The sequence below is a fragment of the Acomys minous genome, assembly GCF_964271855.1.
Source record: "Acomys minous genome assembly, chromosome: 2".
NCBI classification, from domain to species: Eukaryota; Metazoa; Chordata; class Mammalia; order Rodentia; family Muridae; genus Acomys; species Acomys minous.
This window is the reverse complement of record NC_140484.1, coordinates 140,210,215-140,230,790: the sequence shown is the minus strand read 5'-3', so window position 1 is coordinate 140,230,790 and position 20,576 is coordinate 140,210,215. Positions and strand designations below refer to the sequence as shown.

Sequence of the window (20,576 nt, the reverse complement as noted above, 5' to 3'; positions counted from 1 at the left end):
AACCTGCCAGTCCCCTGTGAGCATGAACAGCACCCTGTAAGAACAAACGCATCTGCTGTTCACCCACAGAACTGACTGGCTTTGTGTCAGAGGAGTGTTTTGTCAAATAAATGGTAGCAGTTAACCAGGTAATGGTGACTGTACAACTTTATTATTTTCAACAACTACCAGTCATGGATCTGATTCTGAGTCAGTTTAGAAAATGAGGCTTGTTGGGAAGAAGGGTTTCAGTGGGAAAGAAAAGAGCAAGAAAGGGTAGTGTGTGTGTGTGTGTGTGTGTGTGTGTGTGTGTGTGTGTGTGTGTGTGTGTGACGACAACTAAAGTTCAGCACATATATCTAGGAAATCATCAAAGAATTTTTTTAAAGTCTGATAAAAATAATGTACCAAATTTAGACAAAAATCATTAATAGATAGTAAGATTTTGAAAGACATTTCTGGGCTTGCTATAATCTGATTAAACGTCTTGGTTACACTACAGCTATACATTTCCCTTACCCTAGAGCATATGCCAGCGTTAGTTGCATGCTGACCCCCATTTACCATAAAACTGCAGTTCTTGAGATTTCTTTGGCTCAGTGCTCTATGTGCTCATCAATTGTAAGGGCCACGAAGAGTATTATTCTTATGATTTGCTCATGTATAAAAGTTTACAACAATTTTAATGAACCCATTTATCATTTTTAATGTGAGTGTGGTGAAGGCAAGTATGAACATGTGCACACTTGTATGTACAAACGTGTATGTGGTGGTGGGGACAAAGGCTAGAGGAGGTTGTGGGATACACCCCTGTCGGCCTCCGTAATAGTCAGGTCTCTCCCTGAATCTGGAACCTGTGTTTTTGTTTTTTTGTTAGCGCACCCTAGAAATCCCTCTTACCTCCACTTCTCGAGGCTCTGGGGTTACAGGCACACGGGGCCATACTTGGCTTATTACAGGGTCCTGAGGTCGCAACTTTGGTGGTCTTGTGAAACAGCAGGCACTCGACCCCTGAGCCATCTCTGCATACCCTCATTTTACATTAAAAATTATTTTTGGTTAGTACACGAAGAAGTGGCATTGTATACATACATACCCATCATTTCCCTTATCCTTATTCGTTCCCTACTGCTGTTTCTCTTTCCTTTCTACTCCCTCTCCCTGCTGGCTGCCTTCCTCCTCCCAAGGACTTCCTCTCCAGCTTGTACCATGACTTATTCTAATATTTGGAGGAAGAGTCTTTCATCTTGATGCTACACTCTGACACATGTCAAAGGTGGATTGGCACCGCAGAATGATATCTGTGAAGAACTTTGGTGAATACTTTAATAGCTATGAATGAACTTGTTTTTGATGTTAGCTCTTATAGCATACCATATCAAAGATAAATTTGTGGTGATATATGTATATATACCCACATGTATGTGCAAATGTGTGTCCACACATGCATGTATGGAAGCCAGAGGTCATTGTCATGTACATTTACTGATTTCTACCTTATTTTTGGAAACACAGTCTCTTCCTGAATCAGGAGCTCATCAGTTGGCTAGACTGGCTGATTAGTGACTTCCCTCTGTCGCTGCTTCCTACTCTTGAGATGTCTTGGCTTTTTTTTTTTTAACATGAGTGCTAGGATCAGAGCTCTGATCTTCATATGTATAAAGTAAGCACATTATCCTGTGAACCATTTCTGTAGCCCCTCAAGTATATATATAGTTTTAATGGCAATGTTATATTTATTATTTTCATATACTAACAAATAAGAAAAGTTTTATTTAAAAAATGTGACCTTTTTTTCTTATCCTTTTAGTTTTGTCAGCCTGGTGGATGGCACCTTTCTAGAGAGCGGAAACAGCCAACGTTCTTTGTAGTGGTCCTAACGGATATCGACTCAGATCGACATTATTGCTCGTGCCTAACCTTCTACGAGGCAGAGATCAATCTTCAGGTACAGACACTTCCTTATCCACGGATGGAGTCAGATAGTATCGCAGAATAGTTTAAGTTCCATATTTGTTTTTGTTAAAATTGAAAATTTCATGGGCTTCTTTGGAAAGTTTGAGGATTGAGTATGTTTAATGTGGGAGAAGGAGCAATGAAACAGAAGTTGGCAGGTTAATTGTCCTCACTTAAAATAGTAATCATAGTTGAATTAGTGTGTCTATGTATTGGTTTATTAAAATTAGTTTCTTTAAGTGGTAAATCTGTTACTGTTCCCCTGCACGTCTGTCTCCCAGGGGATCTTGCACGGGATACAACAATTATCACAGTATTTCACATTGTTGTTAACCTCTCAAGTCCATACTCTCGTACTGGAGGAATTTACAAGCCCTCTTCGTTTAGAGTAGTGATTAAGTTCAGTTTCAGGCATTTAGATTAATTTCTCTATTAATGAGAAAGTGTTTGGCAATGTATGGAATTTCAGGGATGATGCATAAGCAGGGGACACATTCTGAGTGCAGGGAATAGTCCACAGAAGTGACATTTCTACCGTGTTTTAAGCCACTGGCACTTTGGGGGCGCTTGATATCAGTCAATAGAACCCTCACTTTAGTTGCCCTAGTTCTGCCTCCCCTGGATGCCTCCTGACACACACACTAGGAACTTGCACTTTGATGATTCAACTGTTTCTTCCATGATAGATGTTAGATTGCTTGTAGAACCTGCTCCTGTGAATGGGAGTCTTGCAAACGTAGGGGTTTCCTTGGTGGTTTGCTTTGGTTCTTATTTGATAGAACACAAACTATCCAGAGCTTGGTTTTTGTTGTTGAGCCAGTTTATGTTAATTACTATACCTTCGGCTACATATAGAAAAGTATCACCAGTGGGAGAAAAGATGCTTTTGGAAATGGCCTGTCAAATCAGTATTTGATGTCTTGATATATTTTACAGTTCAAAATCTAAATTTTCTGGCTACAAGATCTGGTTTTTCAATACAATGGGACAATTTACATATCATGAAACAAACTTACTATTATTCTGTTATAGTGAAAAGTCAAAGGTTCCTGTAGAACAAAATACTTATTATCTACATTCCCAAAAACAAATATACGTTATCTACATTTCAGAATATTTTCTCTTTGTCAGATCTTTGTGGGAAGTCATACCAACATTTCAAGGCTTTAGATAGTGGAACCAAAGAAATATTTAATGTGAAATATTTAATGACTTCTCAGAATATCACACCTGTTTAAATTTGGAAGTTATATTGTCAATTGCCAGTGAGGTATCATAATTTATAAGTCTGTGTCTGTAGTTCTTCTTGTCCTAGGTAGTGCCTTTTATAGCAGTGGAAGTTGCTGGTAAAAGACCGATCACATTCCTGTTTTGATTGTTTCAGTCAGAACCCTGCCAAAGTGTTCTGTCATACAGGAGCCGCTCTGTTTTCTTAGTTGACCTTTCATTTTAATGATGGTGTTTTGATGTCACTTTTAAACTTGATTTTGTTTTGGTTTCTTCTGCTTCTACCTCCCTCCCAGGCCCCCAACTCTAGGTGGGAGAGAAAGAAGGTTAGTGGGAGAGGGCCATAGTTCTCTTCAGCTACCTCAGGCTGTGTAGGGTGGTCAGGTTCTTTAGGGCAGCACCAATCTCAGCATCAGGATATCCTTCTCTAAGGGTCTCTCGAAACATATCTTCTCTCTCTGGGCTGTGGTATTTATACTCCTTCAAAGTCCTCAGAATTCCTCTGACTGCAGCTGGCAAAGACCACTCCCCTCTGTGAGCCACATGAGACAATTATCAGCTGTTGACAAACTAAAAACAACTCCATATTCCACACTTGGGATTAAAACAAGTGTTGTTTTAAGGAAGCCAAAACTTCTACTACAGTGGTGTCTAGATATTAAGCTAATCTTGAGAATATAGTATTCTTTGTCTCCATATTCTTTTTTAAAAGATTTTATTTATTTATTTTATGTATATGAGTACTCTACACTTGGATGCCAGAAGAGAGCATTAGAGGATATGAATATTTGTGAGCCACAATGTGGTTGCTGGGAATTGAACTCAGGACCTTTGGAAGAGCAGTCAGTGCTCTTAACCGCTGAGCCATTTCTCCAGCACGACCCCCCCCATCTCCATATTTGTAATAACTCCCTTGAGTTGCCAATGAAAACTCAATGATAATTTGACTTCTCCCTCCTCTCTTCTTTCACGTGCATTCAGCCTTCAGATAAGCTGACAGAAAGGCAGAATGTTAAGACATCATTGGAGTTATTTTAGAAAGATATCTAGGAATTCTTGAGTACATCAATCTCACATTTTATTTGGACATTGTTTATACATAATGGTAAATTGCTGACGTCACCCAAACATTCCAGTATCTTTTACCGTATTTATCTAGTGTTAAATTTTTGGCTCATTAGTTTATTACCTGAGATGATCTCTCTCTTTCTCTCTTGATCATTTGACAGAAATTCCATATTTATATACTTTTTCTCTGAACTTCTTGGTTCTCTAGGCTGGACCTGAGTCACTGGGCTGCAGTGGCTTCCTGCTGTAACTTTCAGCTGGACATCACCGCGGTCATCTTAATAATAGTCTTCACTGCCCGTTACACTATCTTCCTCCAGACCAGGCCCAACCCAGCACATAAACGCGTCTATTGTGTTCAATTTTCATTTCTCTTTTCTCCATCTTGAATTTTTTCCGTCTTTATCTTATAGTATTGAAGCCGTTTAAATAATAATCTTTCCATGTCCATTTTTAAAAGAATGTTTCTTACCTTGTGTTCCTGGTATCTTTCATTAAGTTCAGATTGTGCATCAAGAGAATACTGTAATACTTAAGTAAGCTGGGATTGGTGGGTATCTGCCTACAGAACTGGCAGTTGAAGCAAAAGGATTGAGAATTTGGAGATACCCTGAGCTACACAGTGTGAATCTCTTAAAAGTAAAGGAGGAAGAGGGTGGAAAGAAAGGCCAACTAACCAAGGTCAAAGAACAAAAATAAAAAGAATACTTCCTAAATACATTCCTTCCAGGTATGTCCAGAGGTACACGTGTGGAAGTATACAGTGGCTACTCATTTCTTACTGATGGTGTCCATTTGGGAAGCTGATTGTTAGATTTCTGCCGAGCATAGTTGCAGGGTTTTTCCTTTTTCTTCTTCCTTCCTTCCTTTCTTTTTGTTTTTGTTTGTGTTTTTGGTGTTTTTTGCTTTTCAGTTGCAATTAATAAGTATTCTCTAGGAAAGTATTTTAAGACCGTACATGTAGCCTGATGCTTGTCACTCATGTTCCCCTTGATTTAGTATTTGCTTTTGATTGTTGCTTGGCTAATTCTGATCATGCGTACAACATGATTATCTATCAGTTCCATAGTCCCTCTGTCTTACTAGTCAGCAGTTGCCTTTTTTGTTGTCGTCTGTCTCTCTGAGACAAGTTCTCACTGTATAACCTTGGCTGTCCTGGAACTGACTGTGTAGACCAGATTGGCCGTGAACTCACAGAGATCTATTTGCCATGGCCTCCCAAGTGCTGTGATTAAGGATATGTTCAACCATGCCCACATAGTATTTTTTCATATAATATATTTTGGTCATTGTTCATTTTTCTTCTCCAACTCCTTCTAGAGTCTCTTCACCCACCCAAAATTCATATTCTTTTTCTTTCTCCATGTTGCTGTATCTCTATCTCTGTCACTCTGTCTCTCTCTTACACACACACACACACACACACACACACACACACACACACTCACACACACACAGTCACACTCACAAATACTTTCTCTTTAAAAAAAAAAAAAGAAAAGAAAGCACATACACAAAAGGTGTGCTTAAGGGGAGGGTTTGATAAAAATCTCTCACTCCTGGGTCTCTGTTAATTATCACCAACAGTAAGAAAAAACTTCTCTGGTAACAATATTCAACGTAGATGCTCTGCTCTATGGGAATAGTCATTTATCACTAAGAATCATTTTTATTGCTATATTATTTTTAACAGAATAATGGTAGTAGGTTTTCTCCTAGAGCCCATGACTTACCTAATCTCAGATTCTTGGCTACTTAAACAGTGTCAGGCATGGTTTTTGTCTCACAGAGTGAGCCTTAGTCTAATTTGTTTTTTTTTTAAAAAAAAAAGAAAGAAAGAAAGAAAAGAAAAGTTATTCCCATAACATTTTTGCCACTATTACACTGACATATCTTGCAGGCAGGTCACTGTTGTAGATCTCAGGGTTTATAGCTGGTGCTATTGATGTTACTTTTCTCTTCTGACAGCATACTAAGTACCAAGTACTAAGTTCAACATAAACTTCAGTTAGTAGGGCTGGAGCTTGATTGGGCACCAGCTTGATTTCGCCATGTTCAATGACATAAGTTGTGTCATGAGGAGTAGCCAATATGTGTGTCAGGGAAGGGACTCTAGAACTCCTTTGGCCAATGACTCAACGAGATAGAACCCATTCCTGGCACTGGAGATTTTATTTGGTGGCACAATATGTCTGTATAGGGCATTCTGTCTTCCATTATATGGTGACTCTACTTAAATTCTTTTCATATATGTTTGTTTTAGGAAGCTTCTACAGTGGTGTGTTTCCATATGCCTTTCAGAAGGCCGTTATCATTGCTGTTGTCATCTGTATTCCTCCTGTACCCTGCCATTTCACCCTTCCTCAACTAATCCTCCTATTGCATTTCCCACTTATCTCTTTATTCCCATTATCACTATATCCCCTTTATTACTATACTTTATTTTGCTTTTCCTTGGAAGATCCCTTCCTCCTTATTGGTCCCTTACTAATTACCTGGAAGATGGAAAGGTCTCCCACACTCCTATATCCATCGAACTAAAATTGTGAAAATTGCTGTCCTGCCAAAATCTATCTATAGATTCAATGCAATCCTCATCAAAATTTCAACTTAATTTTTCACCAATATTAATCGGCTTTATGTGGAAATAAAAAAAAAACTTGATATCTAAAATGTATCTGAATGTATTTGAATCTGAATGGTAAAAGAGCTGCTGTAGGTATCATCACCCCGCAGAGTCCTGTAACATAAAAAGCAGCTTGGTATTGGCATAAAAACAGGCATGTTGAACAATGGAATTGAGTTAAAGACCCAGCCACAATTCCCCCACACATACAGATACCTGGGTTGTTTTTGTTTTTGACTTGGTGTTGTGTGTGTGTGTGTGTGTGTGTGTGTGTGTGTGTGTGTGTGTGTGTACACAAAGAAGTACAAAAATACACACTACAAAAAAAATTGTATCTTCTACAAATGTTCTTGTCTTCTTGTCATACTGGATGACTGCATGTAGAAAGAGTATAGACTTATTTCTATCACTGCACAGAACTCAACTCCTTATGGATCAAGTACCTCAACATAAGGCCAAATACACCGAATCTTAGAGAAGAGACAGTGGGCATAGGCTTGAACTCGTTGACAAGGGAAGACTTTCTGAACAGACACCATCAGCACAGGCACTAAGAACAACAAGCAATAACTGATAAATGGGGCCTCATGAAGCTAAGAAGCTCCTGTAACGCCAACAACATCATCATTGAAGCAAAGCAGCAGCTTACAGAATGAGAAAAAAATATTTTCCAATTATACATCTGATAGAGGGACTAGTATCTAGAATAAAGAACTAAAAAAAAAAAAAACCCTGAGCATTAAGAGAAGAATCCAGTTTTAAAATGGGGGTATAAAACTAAACAAAGAGTTCTCAAATACTGAAACACAAATAAATGGCCAAGAAACACTTAAAGAAATGTTCAGCATCCTTACCATCAAGGAAATGAAAATTAAAAGTACCTTGAGAGTTCATTTTACCCTAGTCAGAATGCCCAGAATAATAAAACAATAGCAGCACATGCTGGTGAGCATTGGAAGAAGGGTATTCTTACTTATCAATGGTTACAGCTGCTGTAAAAATCAGGGTGGAAAGTCCGCCAAAAGCTATGCCACTCGTAGGCATAGAACCAAAGAACATCTTACTTGCTCATCCATGCTCATTGCTGTTCTATTCATAATAGCCAGGAGTTAGGACCAGCCTAGATGTACACTAACTGATGCATGGATCGTGAAAGTGTGATGGATCTACATGATGGGATATTATTGCTATTAAGAAAGCCTGAAATTTGCAGGTAAATGGAAGTAACTAGACAAAGTCCTTCTGAGTGAGACAACCCAGACCTTAAAAAAACCATTGACCTTGTTTTTTCCTTCCTTTCTTTCTTTCTCTTTTTCTTTCCTTCTTCTTTTTTCTTCTTTCTTTTCTTTCTTCTTCCTTCTTTCTTCTTTCTTTTCTCTTTTCTTCTCTTTCTTTTCTGTCTTCTTCCTTCTTTCCTTCTTCCTCTTCCCCCTCCTCTTCTTCTCCTCCCCCCTCCTCCTCCTATTCTTCTCCTTCCCCTCCCTCTCCTCCTCCTCCTCCTCCTTCTTTTCTCTCTCTCTCTCTCTCTCTCTCTCTCTCTCTCTCTCTCTCTCTCTCTCTTTTGAGATACAGTCTCATTGTGTTGCCCTGACTGACCTGGAGCTTGCTATGTAGATCATACTGGCCTCAGAATTACAGAGATACCTGCTGTGGTTCCCCAAGTTTTGTAGTAAAGGTGTGTAGCCCCATACCCAGCCAGCAGTTGACATTTTTCTATAAGCAAAGCTTTCTTCTCTGGCTAAGCCAAGGGCTCACGGATTCAAGCTTTCTCCCACTTCCATTCAGAAGCCCTAATTCATTAATTGCTTTCTTGGTTTTCATGCTCATGCTCCGTCTCTGGCCAGGGGCCACTTTCTAAGTTAGGTCTCCTTTGATTCGTGGTTTGCTTTTTATGTAAACACTTTAAAACCCTCTGTCAAAGCAAGCTCTAATCTAACCCTTGACTTTTTCTAGCACCAGCCCTGAAATGAAACATTTCATTTAGGAGCCTTGTGTCCCCTGAAGCGGGAGAGTGCTGAAGGCCACCTTCTGGGTTCTTGTGTACTTTGAATCAGTATCTTAACAGCTTCCCTTTCATTTAGCTCAGGCGTTTGCCCACTTGCCATTTAAAAGGACAGAAATGATAACCAATTTTAAAACATTTGAAGCCTGTTTCCTTTGAGGGTTTTCAATCCTGAAAATACAAATCGGCTATCAGATTCTGTCTTTATGTGATAGTGCTTGGGTGCTATTAGGTGTCAACTGAAGTTGTAAGCTTCCTTTTCTGTGTTGGAAACAAATTATTGTCACTTGCGTTTGTTCTAAATGAGAATATAAACAATGAGGTACAATTTGGGGTGGAATAATAAACTAAAAGATGTTCCTCTCTAGGTCATTAGTAACATTAGTCTCACTTTTGGCACTGTTTTTAACAAATGTGTTTTTCTTTTATTTTTGGATCATATTATCAGCATCAGTTCAAAATAGATCTTAACTCATTTGGTGTGAATTACTTCATATGAAATGCACTATGACACTTTGCTCGGCATACTAAAGAGAAAGGACGTGAGGATGTCCAACATCCAAAGTAAAGTTTTGCAATATAAAAAATTTGGCTCTTTTATCTTTTCCAAAATACAGTAACATGTTCAGTAAATCACAAGCAAAACATTGACATTAAACCTCTGATAACGTGTTTCCAAAAATATTTAACTAGATAATATGAGCCTTGGCTTTTTTTTAAAGTAATGAGTTAAAAAAGGGGGGGTATTTTTTTATTGCTTACATGAAATATCTAAGTTCTTTCATTTAAGTTTGTATCTTTTTATTTTTTAATGTGTTTTATACTTCTGAATCAATAATAATTATGAAATTCTCAGTAAAGTTGCCTTTAAAGAAATGATGGGAATTAATGAGGGTAATTTAGGAGGATAAGATAAAAAATGAAAAAGAAAAAGACTCAAAAGCAATAAGACCCTCTTTTGTGTTGTTTTATCTCAGTGTACATAAAATTGGGCTGTAGCGGCAAACCCAAAATGCAGGTGCAAAACTATCCCAAAGTACAGTGAAAGTACTAGTCAATAAAACAGACACCGAACACGGTACAACAGGAATGTTATTGAGTTTATACAAGTCTACATAGACATCTGAAAATAAAGAGCTAAGTAAAAGGGCAATCTGGGCAGAAATATGGGGACAGGAAGCAAAGGTATGAGGTTTTATGATCAGTTAGGTCTTGGCATGTTGTAGATACTGTGCCAAAGTTTGGACTGCTTCATCTCATTGCCTTGTATTTCACTCACATCGCTTAATCTCATTTTAGTCTCTAAAAACCTAACCCAGGGCAGTTAACAGGCATGGCTGCATCTGTCTTAAAGAGCAGGGTGCTAAGCATATGCTGTAGTACTACAAACGTTACACCGGTGTGCGATTGACTTGTGGGAGAAATGATGGCAGTAGAAGTGGTAGTTGGGAGGCATAATCAAGCATGTACTGTATCCGGATCTTACTGTATCCGGATCTCACAGTGGAAGCGTGAAGTTGGTGGGGCCTGTATGTTTCCTTGGGTTCTGCTGTTGTTTTGAGGGTGAGTGTTGTTTGTTTTGTAATAGAGTGCAGCTTTACTGGCCTTGTACTATCCTTGTGTTTCAACCTTCTGAGCCTTGGGATTTACACACACACACACATACACACACACACACACACACACACACATCACATGGACACAATTTACTTGATAATGTAATTTTCTCCATTGTTCCACTTTTTTGTTGTTGTTGTCTAGAGACAGTTTAGAAACCTATTATTCAATTTTCTAGGTGATTCCTTAATCACTTGGCATTCTTCTATGATATTATGAATGAATTTCTTGTCTCCTCAAATTAGCCTCCCAAGTGCTTCATTATCATTTGTTGAAATGAGGTGAATGTCTTGTGGTGGGGGGTGGAATATTGGTTCCTTTTAGAAGGAAGTATGCTGTTCTGCCTTTTCCAACAAGAAATGAGGAGCAGCCAACTATGGAAACTGGTTTGCTGGCTGTGTGATGAACATCATGTGGCTTCACTCCAGAACTGCTCCCTAGACCGTAATCCACAACAACAAAAAGTCTAGGAAAAGCAACCCTAAATAACATGGTAGAGACATAGACATTTTGTGATATTTACGTATTGTGAATTCTGATTTTGAGTTTGTTGGATAATTTATAATACATGCAATTATCATGTGGAGTTCTCCTTATAATGGTGAACATTATGCTTTTAATGTAGCTGTCCATCTGTGACTTCCTTTTAAAATGAGAATTGGCAGGATGCTAAACTTTGTTTCCTTATAAAGATACATCTTGTAGGGAAAACTGTCACTGTATAAATAAATGCCAAGTGCTTAAATTTATAGAAGACATTTAAATTTTAAAACACTTTTGAGAACAAGCTCCCAAAGTTCTAGAACATCAAATGACTTTTCTTAAATATTGATTTTTGAAGGCTAACAAGAACTCAGTAAAAACTGTATGTCAGTAGATTGTATTTCTGTATTTGTGTATATACACATATGTAGCAATTGGGAAGGAAAGGCTATCAATATGAGACAGAGTGGGGCTTGAAAGGAGACTTGAGAGGAGCTGAAGAAAGGGAGAACATGATGTAATTCTATTTTAATAAAAATAAATGTTAAAATAAAAAATAACTATTTAAACACAAGAAAGTTGTTATCATCAAGAAGAAAAGAGGTCTGATCTTATTTTTCACTGATAGTTTCACTTCTGTAAGAGTATAAAGAAGGAGTAAAGGGCTAACCTAAATTAAATGCCTTTAGTGAGCTGTATAGCCTTAGCAGGTCACTTGTACTCTCTAGACATGATTGTTAGTTTACACAATTAAATAGACATATAGATTTGTAGCATTTTATTATTACATGTTAATTATATCCAAATTTAAATTTTGTTTTTAAATTTTGAACATATATAAATTCCCACCTAAGTAATTATTCAGAGAATACTGTACCACGTGCTATCATGTGCTTATAGCATACTAATTGGAGGAATGTACATTGTAAAATTTATTATATGATATGTATTCATAGGCAAATAATATTATTTCTTTAATGAATTTTAAGTAATCTATGTTTAATTATAAATAAGTGATTTGGTGTATATTTCTAACCAAAGTAAAGTTGAAATCTTAATCTTTGAGGTTAGTTTGTTACTATCTTTTCCACAGGAATTCTAGGAAAATGTTTTATTTAATATAAGAACTAGAGAGTTCAGCACAGTGATGACACCTTCAATTCTAGCACTTAACAGGCAGAGGCAGGTGGAGGCCAGTCTGGAGCAGAGACAGGCAGATCTCTGCGTTTTAAGGCCAGCTGGTCTGCAGAGTGAATCCTTTAACAGCTGGGGCTACGTACAGATACCTTTATCTCGATGGAAAGAAAGAATAAGATCTCAGAGTTGTGGATTTAGCAAGCACAAGGCCCTGGGTTTGGTCATCTCTGAAAAAAGGAGGGAAGGAAGGAAGAAAAAGATCTCATAGTTCATCTAACAGTATTAATAGTGTTTTGCATTAGAAAAATTATCAGATTTCATTTTTTATTATTAATTTTTTATACTAATGTTAGCAGACAATGAAAAGAAGATTTAAAATGGTCATTGACTCTAGTGGCTTACAAAATAACATTCTTAAATTTACGAGGAACTAATTTGAAAACAATTTGCACCTTAGAAAGGAAACAGACGTGGACTTTATGTGCTGTTTCCCAGCTCTCATGAAGGGCTGTGCTGATCATCTCTTTTCCTCAAAATGAACTGTTAGCCTAATAGCATTTCTCCCACTGTTCACAGTTTACAACCATTCCTAAGTTTTCTTAATATTTTTTAAGCCAGAGAATTCTCAAGTAACCTAACAAATGAGATGTGAATTACTTGTGTTTTTAGAATAAATGATGAGCAGATACATGTTGCTATGCCAGTGACCATATGGTTCACACTGATTAATCTCTAACTGACTTACTGGCTGTTAGTTGATGAGCAAAAGTTTAAAACAGTGTATTTAGTAAAACTTATGGAAATAAAAGGTGCCAACAATTAAAAATACCAATATATTGTCATACTCTCTGATATTAAAACTACTACTCAGAATTATTCTTATTTATAATGATAAAACAAGCAACAAATTTTACTTCAATGTGTATACATAAAAATTTAGGTTACTATTTTTCTTAAATATATATGGGTTAAAAATAGTAAATCTAAATGGTAGGTATGTAAGGAAGGATTTATTACAAATTCAAGCCAGTCAGGGCTGTAGATATGTTTCGTTTTTTAAAGCTTCACCTGTTTGGGTTTCCCTGTTGTTAGATAGCTCTTTTTCACTTTGCCTCCTACTGTCCTGATTATCGTTTTTTATGTTTTGATGATCTGTTTATCTTTTCAAATCCTAAAATACTGTTCTACGTGGGCTTTACAGAGTGCCTTCTCCGTTATGTGACTCTGAGTTCTAGATATAAAATTGTTTTGACTGGTGCTGTTTTTTCACCTGTGTTGCTCTTAGCACTTACGTGACACTGAGTTTCCTGCAGTAGAGGCTGGACCCTAGCCCTTTGTAACAGGTGCTTTGTGACTAACGAGCTATAAATGTTTAATAAATAAACATGCACTAATACATTGCTATTTGCTTAAAAAGTGTAGTTCTTTGTTTTAAAAATAATACAAATGTAAACATTTAAGAAAATTGTGTTGCTCTGGGTGTGCGTATATTTTCATATGATCCATATCAACTACAATCCTGTGGCCTAAAGACGTTTGAAATAGTCTTCTAACTATTTTTCATATTATAATGCAAACAAACACAATACAGATGCACATACTTTCCATATAGATAGTCCTTTAAACGCTTGTGTTTATGTATGGTATATTCTGATGTCAATGTACTTTTATAGTTACTTTTAAATTGTTTTATAGCCACTATTTCTAGTGACTACATGCTGTTTTGTTTTTAAAAAAGGAAAAAAAACAGATTGAAAGACAACTCATATTGTCTTTAACATATGCAAGATACATTGCTTCCTTAATATCAGAAATACCCTCAGTGTGTGTCTGTGTGTGTCTGTGTGTGTGTGTGTGTGTGTGTGTGTGTGTGTGTGTGTAGTTGTTGCAATAAATGACTTTACTCTCAATCTAGGTTTAAAACACAAAACTTTTTTAAAAACCGTGATAGTCTAGCCATCCACAAATCCTGAGAGCTCCAATGCAGATTGTCTCCTCCTTTCTAAGTTACGCTACTGCTTATCTGCTCAAACTACCAATCAGACTTGCAACCAGCCTTCCTATTTCTACTTTGCCTTCTTACAAGCTACTCAACACCTGCCATCAGACTGATCATTAAAAAACACTGCCCTGCTGCCCGGCATGCAGTCTGTACAAATCTTTGTGAAACAGGAGAATTAATGGATCAGATGTCACCAAGATCACTCTATTTATGAACAGTAAAGCACTACACCTACCTGGCCTTTTAAAGACCTAGGACATATACTAGAAGCTTCACACATTTTATGTGTGGGTGTGTTTTATGACAGCCTTTTCTAGATGTGTGTTCCAACTGGGTATGAGGTTTAGAATAAAAGGGACCTAATAAAAATGAGAAATGCTATATGCTATGCTTCCTCTGCTTGAAGTTACATATCAAAGCCAGAAATCATGCTGTAAAGACACTCTTTTAAACTTGGCTTCACTGTTGTTTCTAAAATTATTTGGTTAGAAGATCCTTAGCTAAGTAACGTCTGTTAACTTCTAGGGGTAATGCTAGAAAGTGATGGCTTGTAAGAGGGTTTTAATGTGACCGTGACTTAGAGCACTGCAGCTTTCTGAGGGAGTAGGTAGCTCCTGCAGTTGAATTTTCCTGCCTTGTTAGTACTGTCGAGTCAAGATCTGTGCTCTTATTGTACAGAGAAGGCTGCAGGATACCTTTCCCAGAGGTAGTGTGTATTTGTACATCCGGTATTTTCCAAACTGTTGCCTGGCTGGACTAGGTTTTATCATGTGAGCATACCATTGTGATTAAACAATCATTTGGCAGAAAATGAGGAATCATTTCATGGGAATTCTATTAATATAAAGAATATTTGCAATTATTTAGACTCCATTTCTATTTCTGGAATGTTTAAAGTCCTTATATTATTTTTTAACAATTTAATTTATTCAGATTACAATTCAATTGTTATCCCATCACTTGTATCCTCCCATTCCTCCCTCCCTCCTGCTTTTACTCTGTTCCCCTCCCCTAGGTCTACGACCGAGGGGGACCTCCTCTCCCACTATATGGTCATAGGCTATCAAGTCTCGTCTTGATAGCTTGCTTATCCTTCCTGTGAGTGCCACTAGGCCTCCCCACCAAGGGGAAGTGGTCGAATATGGAGCACCAGAGTTCATGTCCAAGTCAGTCCCTGCTATCCATGTGGATAATGTCCTGTCCATTGGCTAGATCTGAGTAGGGGTTTGATGTTTACGGCTTGTATTGTCCTTCGTTGGTGGAGTAGTTTGAGCAACTGCCCCTGGGCCCAGATCCACCTGTCATGATGCTCTTCTTGTAGGTTTCTAGGACCTTCTGGGTCCTTCTATTTCCCCATTCTCCTACACATTCTCTCACCTAGAGTCCCAATAGGATGTTCTCATGTCTATCCCAATCTAGTAAGTGAAGAGTTCCATGGGACATGCCTTTTGGATTAGTGTCCAATTATAAGTGAGTATATACCATGTGAATCTTTATGCTTCTGGGTTAACTCACTCAGTATGATCATTTCTAGTTTCATCCATTTGTCCACAAATTTCGAGATTTCCTTGTTTTTAATAGCTGAGTAGTATTCCATGGTGTAAATGTACCACAGTTTCTTTATCAGTTCTTCAACTGAGAGACATTTAGGCTGTTTCCAGGTTCTGGCTTTTATGAATAAGACAGCTATGAACATGCTTGAACATATGTCCTTGTGTGGTGGAGCATCTTCTGGGTATATTCCAAGGAGTGGAATATCTGAGTCTTGAGGAAGCCCTATTCCCAGTTTTCTGAAAGTGCCAGATAGCTTTCCAAAGGGGTTGTACTAGTTTGCATTCCCACCAGCAATGAAGGAGTGTTCTCTCTCCCCACATCCTCGCCAGTATTTGGTGTCGCTTGAGTTTTTGATCTTAGCCATTCTGATGGGTGTAAGATGGAATCTCAAAGTCATTTTGATTTGCATTTTTCTGATGACTTAAAGATGTTGAGCATTTTTTAAAGTGTTTCTCAGCCATTCAGTATTCCTCCGTTTAGAATTCTCTGTTTAGTTCTGAGCCCCATTTCTCAATTGGGTTATTTGGTTTGGTGGTGTTTAATTTCTTGAGTTCTTTATTTATTTTGGTTATTAGGCCTTTGTCAGGTGTAGGGTGAAGATCTTTTCCCAGTCTGTAGGCTGTTGCTTTGTTCTGTTGACAGTGTCTCCTGCCTTACAAAAGCTTCTCAGCCTCATGAGGTCCCATTTACTAGTTGTTGACCTTAAGGCTTGGGCTGTTGGTGTTCTGTTCAGGAAGTTGTCTCCTGTGCCAGTGTGTTCCAGGTTCTTTTCCACTTTTTCTTCTAACCGATTTAGTGTCTCTGGTTTTATGTTGAGGTCTTTAATCCACTTGGACTTGAGTTTTGTGCATGGTGATAAATATGGGTCTAATTGTGTTTTTCTACATGTAGACATCCAGTTAGACCAGCACCATTTGTTGAAGATGCTATCCTTTTTCCATTGAATAGATTTGGCTTCTTTGTCAAAAATCAAGTGACCATATGTGTGTGGATTCATTTCTAGGTCTTCGATTTGATTCCATTGATCAACCAGCCTGTTGCTGTGCCAGTACCATGCTGTTTTAATTACTGTTGCTCTATAGTACAGCTTGAGATCGGGTATGGAGATTTCTCTGGAGGATCTTTTATTGTATAGGATTGTTTTAGCTATTCTGGGTTTTTTTGTTTTTCCATGTGAAGTTGAGAATTGACCTTTCAATGTATTTTAAAAATTGTGTAGGTATTTTGATAGTGATTGCATTGAATCTGTAAATTGCTTTTGGTAAGATGGCCAGTTTTACTATGTTAATTCTCCCAATCCACAAACAAGGGAGGTCTTTCCATCTTCTGATTTCATCTTCAATTGCTTTCTTCAGAGATTTGAAGTTTTTTTTTCAAACAAGTCCTTCACTTGCTTGGTTAGAGTTATTCCTAGATATTTTATAGTGTTTGTGGCTATTGTGAAGGGTGTAGTTTTCCTGATTTCTTCCTCTGCATGATTGTCATTTGTATATAGGAAGGTAACTGACTTTTTTGAGTTAATTTTGTATCCAGCCATTTTGCTGAAGGTGTTTATCAGCTGTAGAAGTTCTCTGGTGGAATTTTGGGGGTCACTTATGTATGGTATCATATCATCTGCAAATAGGGATAATTTGATTTCCTCCTTTCCCATTTGGATCCCCTTGATCTCCTTTTGTTGTCTTATTGCTCTGGCTAGAACTTCAAGAAGTATATTGAAGAGATATGGAGAAAGTGGGCAGCCTTGCCTGGTCCTCGCTTTTAGAGAAATTTCCTTGAGTATCTCTCCATTTAATTTGATGTTGCCTATTGGCTTGCTGTATATACCCTTTATTATGTTTAAGTATGTACGTTGTATCCCCAATCTCTCCAAAACTTTAAACATGAATGGGTGTTGGATTTTGTCACATGCTTTTTCTGCATCTAAGGAAATGATCATGTGGTTTCTTTCTTTCAGTGTGTTTATATGGTGGATTGCATTGATGGATTTCCGTATATTAAACCATCCATGTGCATGCCTGGAATGAAGCCTACCTAGTCATGGTGAATGATATCTTTGATATGTTCTTGTTGTCAGTTTGCAAGAATTTTATTGAGTATTTTTGTGTCAATGTTCATAAGAGAAATTGGCCTGAAATTCTCTTTTTTTGTTGGGTCTTTGTGAGGTTTATGTATCAAGGTGGCTGTGGCCTCATAGAATGAATTTGGTAATGTTCCATCCATTTCCATCTTTTGGAGAAGCTTGAAGAGTATCAGTATTAGCTCTTCTTTGAAGGTCTGGTAGAATTCTGCGCTGAAACCATCTGGCCCTGGGCTTTTTTTGGTTGGGATGCTACTAACGACTGCTTCTTTTTCTGTAGGAGAAACAGGACTATTTAATTTGTTTATCTGATCTTGATTTAATTTTGGCAAGTGGAGTCGATCAAGAAAATTGCTCATTTCCTTTAGATTTTCAAATTTTGTGGCATATATGCCTTTAAAGTAGGATCTTATGATTCTATTTCTTCATTGTCTGTTGTTATGTCTCCCTTTTTCATTTCTGATTTTTTTAATTTGGATAGTGTCTCTCTGCCTTTTAGTTAGTTTAGGTAACAGTTTGTCTATCTTGTTGATTTTCTCAAAGAATCAGCTCCTGGTTTTGTTGATTCTGTGAATTTTTCTCTTTGTTTCTAATTTATTGATTTCAGCCCTGAGGTTTTTTTTTTTTCCAGATGTCTAGTCCTCTTGGGTATTTCTGCTTCTTTTTTTCCCTAGGGCTTCCAGATGTGTCATTAAGTTGCTTATATGGGATGTTTCCAATTTATTTTTTTATTTAATTTATTAATTTATGTGCATTGGTGTGAGGGTGTGAGATCTTGGAGTTACAGACAGTTGTGAGCTTTCATACGGGTGCTGGGAATTGAACCCAGGTGCTTTTAAAGAGCAGGCCGTACTCTTAACCACTGAGCCGTCTCTCCAGCCCCTCTAATTTCTTAATAAAGGCACTTAGTGCTGTGAATTTTCCTATTAGCACTGCTTTCAATGTGTCCCACAGATTTGGGTATGTTGTTCTTTCATTTTTGTTGAATTTCAGGAAGTCCTTAATTTCTTTCTTTATTTCTTCCCTGGCCCAGGTGACATTAAATAGAGAACTGTTTAATTCCAGGTGTGTGTAGGCTTTTTGATATTTCTGTTGTTGAAGTTCAGCTTTAGACCATGGTGATCTGGTAGGATACAAGATATATTGAATCTATTGAGGCTTGCTTTGTGACCTACTATATGATCAATTTTGGAGAAGGTTCCATGGAGTACTGAGAAGAAGGTATAATCCTTTGTGTTTGAGTGAAAAGTTCTGTAGATGTATGATAGATCCATTTGATGCATGACTTTGGTTAGTGTCCTTATTTCTCAGTTTAGTTTTTGTTTCGCTGACCTATCTTTTGGTGAAAGTGGGGTATTGAAGTCTCCCACTATGAATGTGTGGGGATCGATATGTGGTTTAATCTTTGTTAATAGTTCTTTTACAAATGTGGGTGCCCTTGTATTGGGAGCATAGATGTTTAGAATTGTGATGCCCTCTTGGTTGACTTTACCTTTGATGAGTATCAAGTGACTATCTTCGTCTCTTTTGATTAATTTTGGCTAGAAGTCTATTTTATTAGATATTAAAATGGCTATACTAGCTTGCTTCTTGTGTCCGTTTGCTTGGAATACCTTTTCCAGTCTTTTAGCCTGAGGTAATGTCTGTCCTTGTTGGTAAAATGTGTTTCTTGAATGCAGAAGAATGTTGGGTCTTGTTTGTGCATCCATTCAGTTAGTCTATGGCTTTTTATTAGAGAATTGAGACCATTGATGTTGAGGGATATTAATGTCCAGTGACTGTTAAGTCCCTTGTTTTTGATGTTGGTTGCAGTAGAGTGTTTTCGCTCCAGGAGACTTTGCGGCTCCCAACTGGGTCAGCAGAGGTAGGCTTCTGCTTGGTCCTGTTCATACTACTGGGGTGATTCAGACCAGCTATATTGGAGCCACTGTTTAATTTTCTGACCCAACCACTTAGGTCTGTTCATTCTCTCCCAAGAGCATGGAAGACCTTGCCAGGCTGTGGGGACTGGTCAGACTATGTTCTATCTGTCCAATTTTTCAAGCTTGGTCCACAGGGGCTGGCAGCCTGGCTCTGGTCTGGACCCGTTGAGACTACGTGCGCTGTGGCTGGGCAAGGTGTTCACAGCTGCCTGGGCTTTCCGGTGTCCCGCAGTCAAGTTCCTGCCTAGACCAGTCCCACTGAGTTGTGGCTGCTGTTCAGATCAGTGTCCAGACCCCTCAGGGTTGTCCAGCTTCTCCCAAGAGCAGAGATCCTGCCAGGCCTTGGAAACTGGTCAGGCCACGTTCTATCTGCCCAATTTTACAGGCTCGGTCCATCGCAGCCGGCAGCCTGGCTCCAGTCTGGACCCATTCAGACTACTTGCGCTGTGGCTAGGCAAGGTGTTCACAGCGGCCTGGGCTTCCCTGCGGTCCCCGCCCCCACCCCACCCCACCCCCACCTCACCCCACCCCGTAGACTGGTGTGGAGCAGGTGGGGGGGGGTCTGAGGACAGATTCACCGGTTTCCCTGAGGCTTCCCCAGGCCAGGAGCTCCAGTGTTCCACCATCCCACACACCGAATTTGGGCTGTAGAGGCCGGCTGCAGTTCACAGGTGGGTTCCGTTCCAGAGTCTGTGGGTTCAAGACTTCTGTGGGCTGTTGGTTGACCCGGGGCCAGGCCCACCTGTGGTCTGCGGTGTATGGGACTCCACTCACCTAGTGTTCTCCAGTTCTTCCAGTCTGTAGCTCCTAGTCAGGTCCCTGGTCTCTGTGCGGTAGATCAGATACAGTGCGTGATAGGCACCGCCATCTTGGATCTCCACGAAGTCCTTGTATTATTAAGGAAAATGCATAATGGTACACCATAA

At 38.5% G+C, this 20,576-nt stretch overlaps 1 protein-coding gene across 3 annotated transcripts in view; it reads left to right on the top strand.

Moving 5' to 3' along the window:
- The window catches only part of SBF2 (SET binding factor 2), a 322,117-nt gene that overhangs the window by 128,765 nt on the left and 172,776 nt on the right, over positions 1-20,576 (top strand). For all 3 annotated transcript variants that reach the window (XM_084772489.1, XM_084772490.1, XM_084772488.1), the window contains one exon: positions 1,790-1,927. In XM_084772489.1, the coding sequence (XP_084628615.1) occupies positions 1,790-1,927 (138 nt within the window). The remainder of the gene's footprint in view (positions 1-1,789; positions 1,928-20,576) is intronic.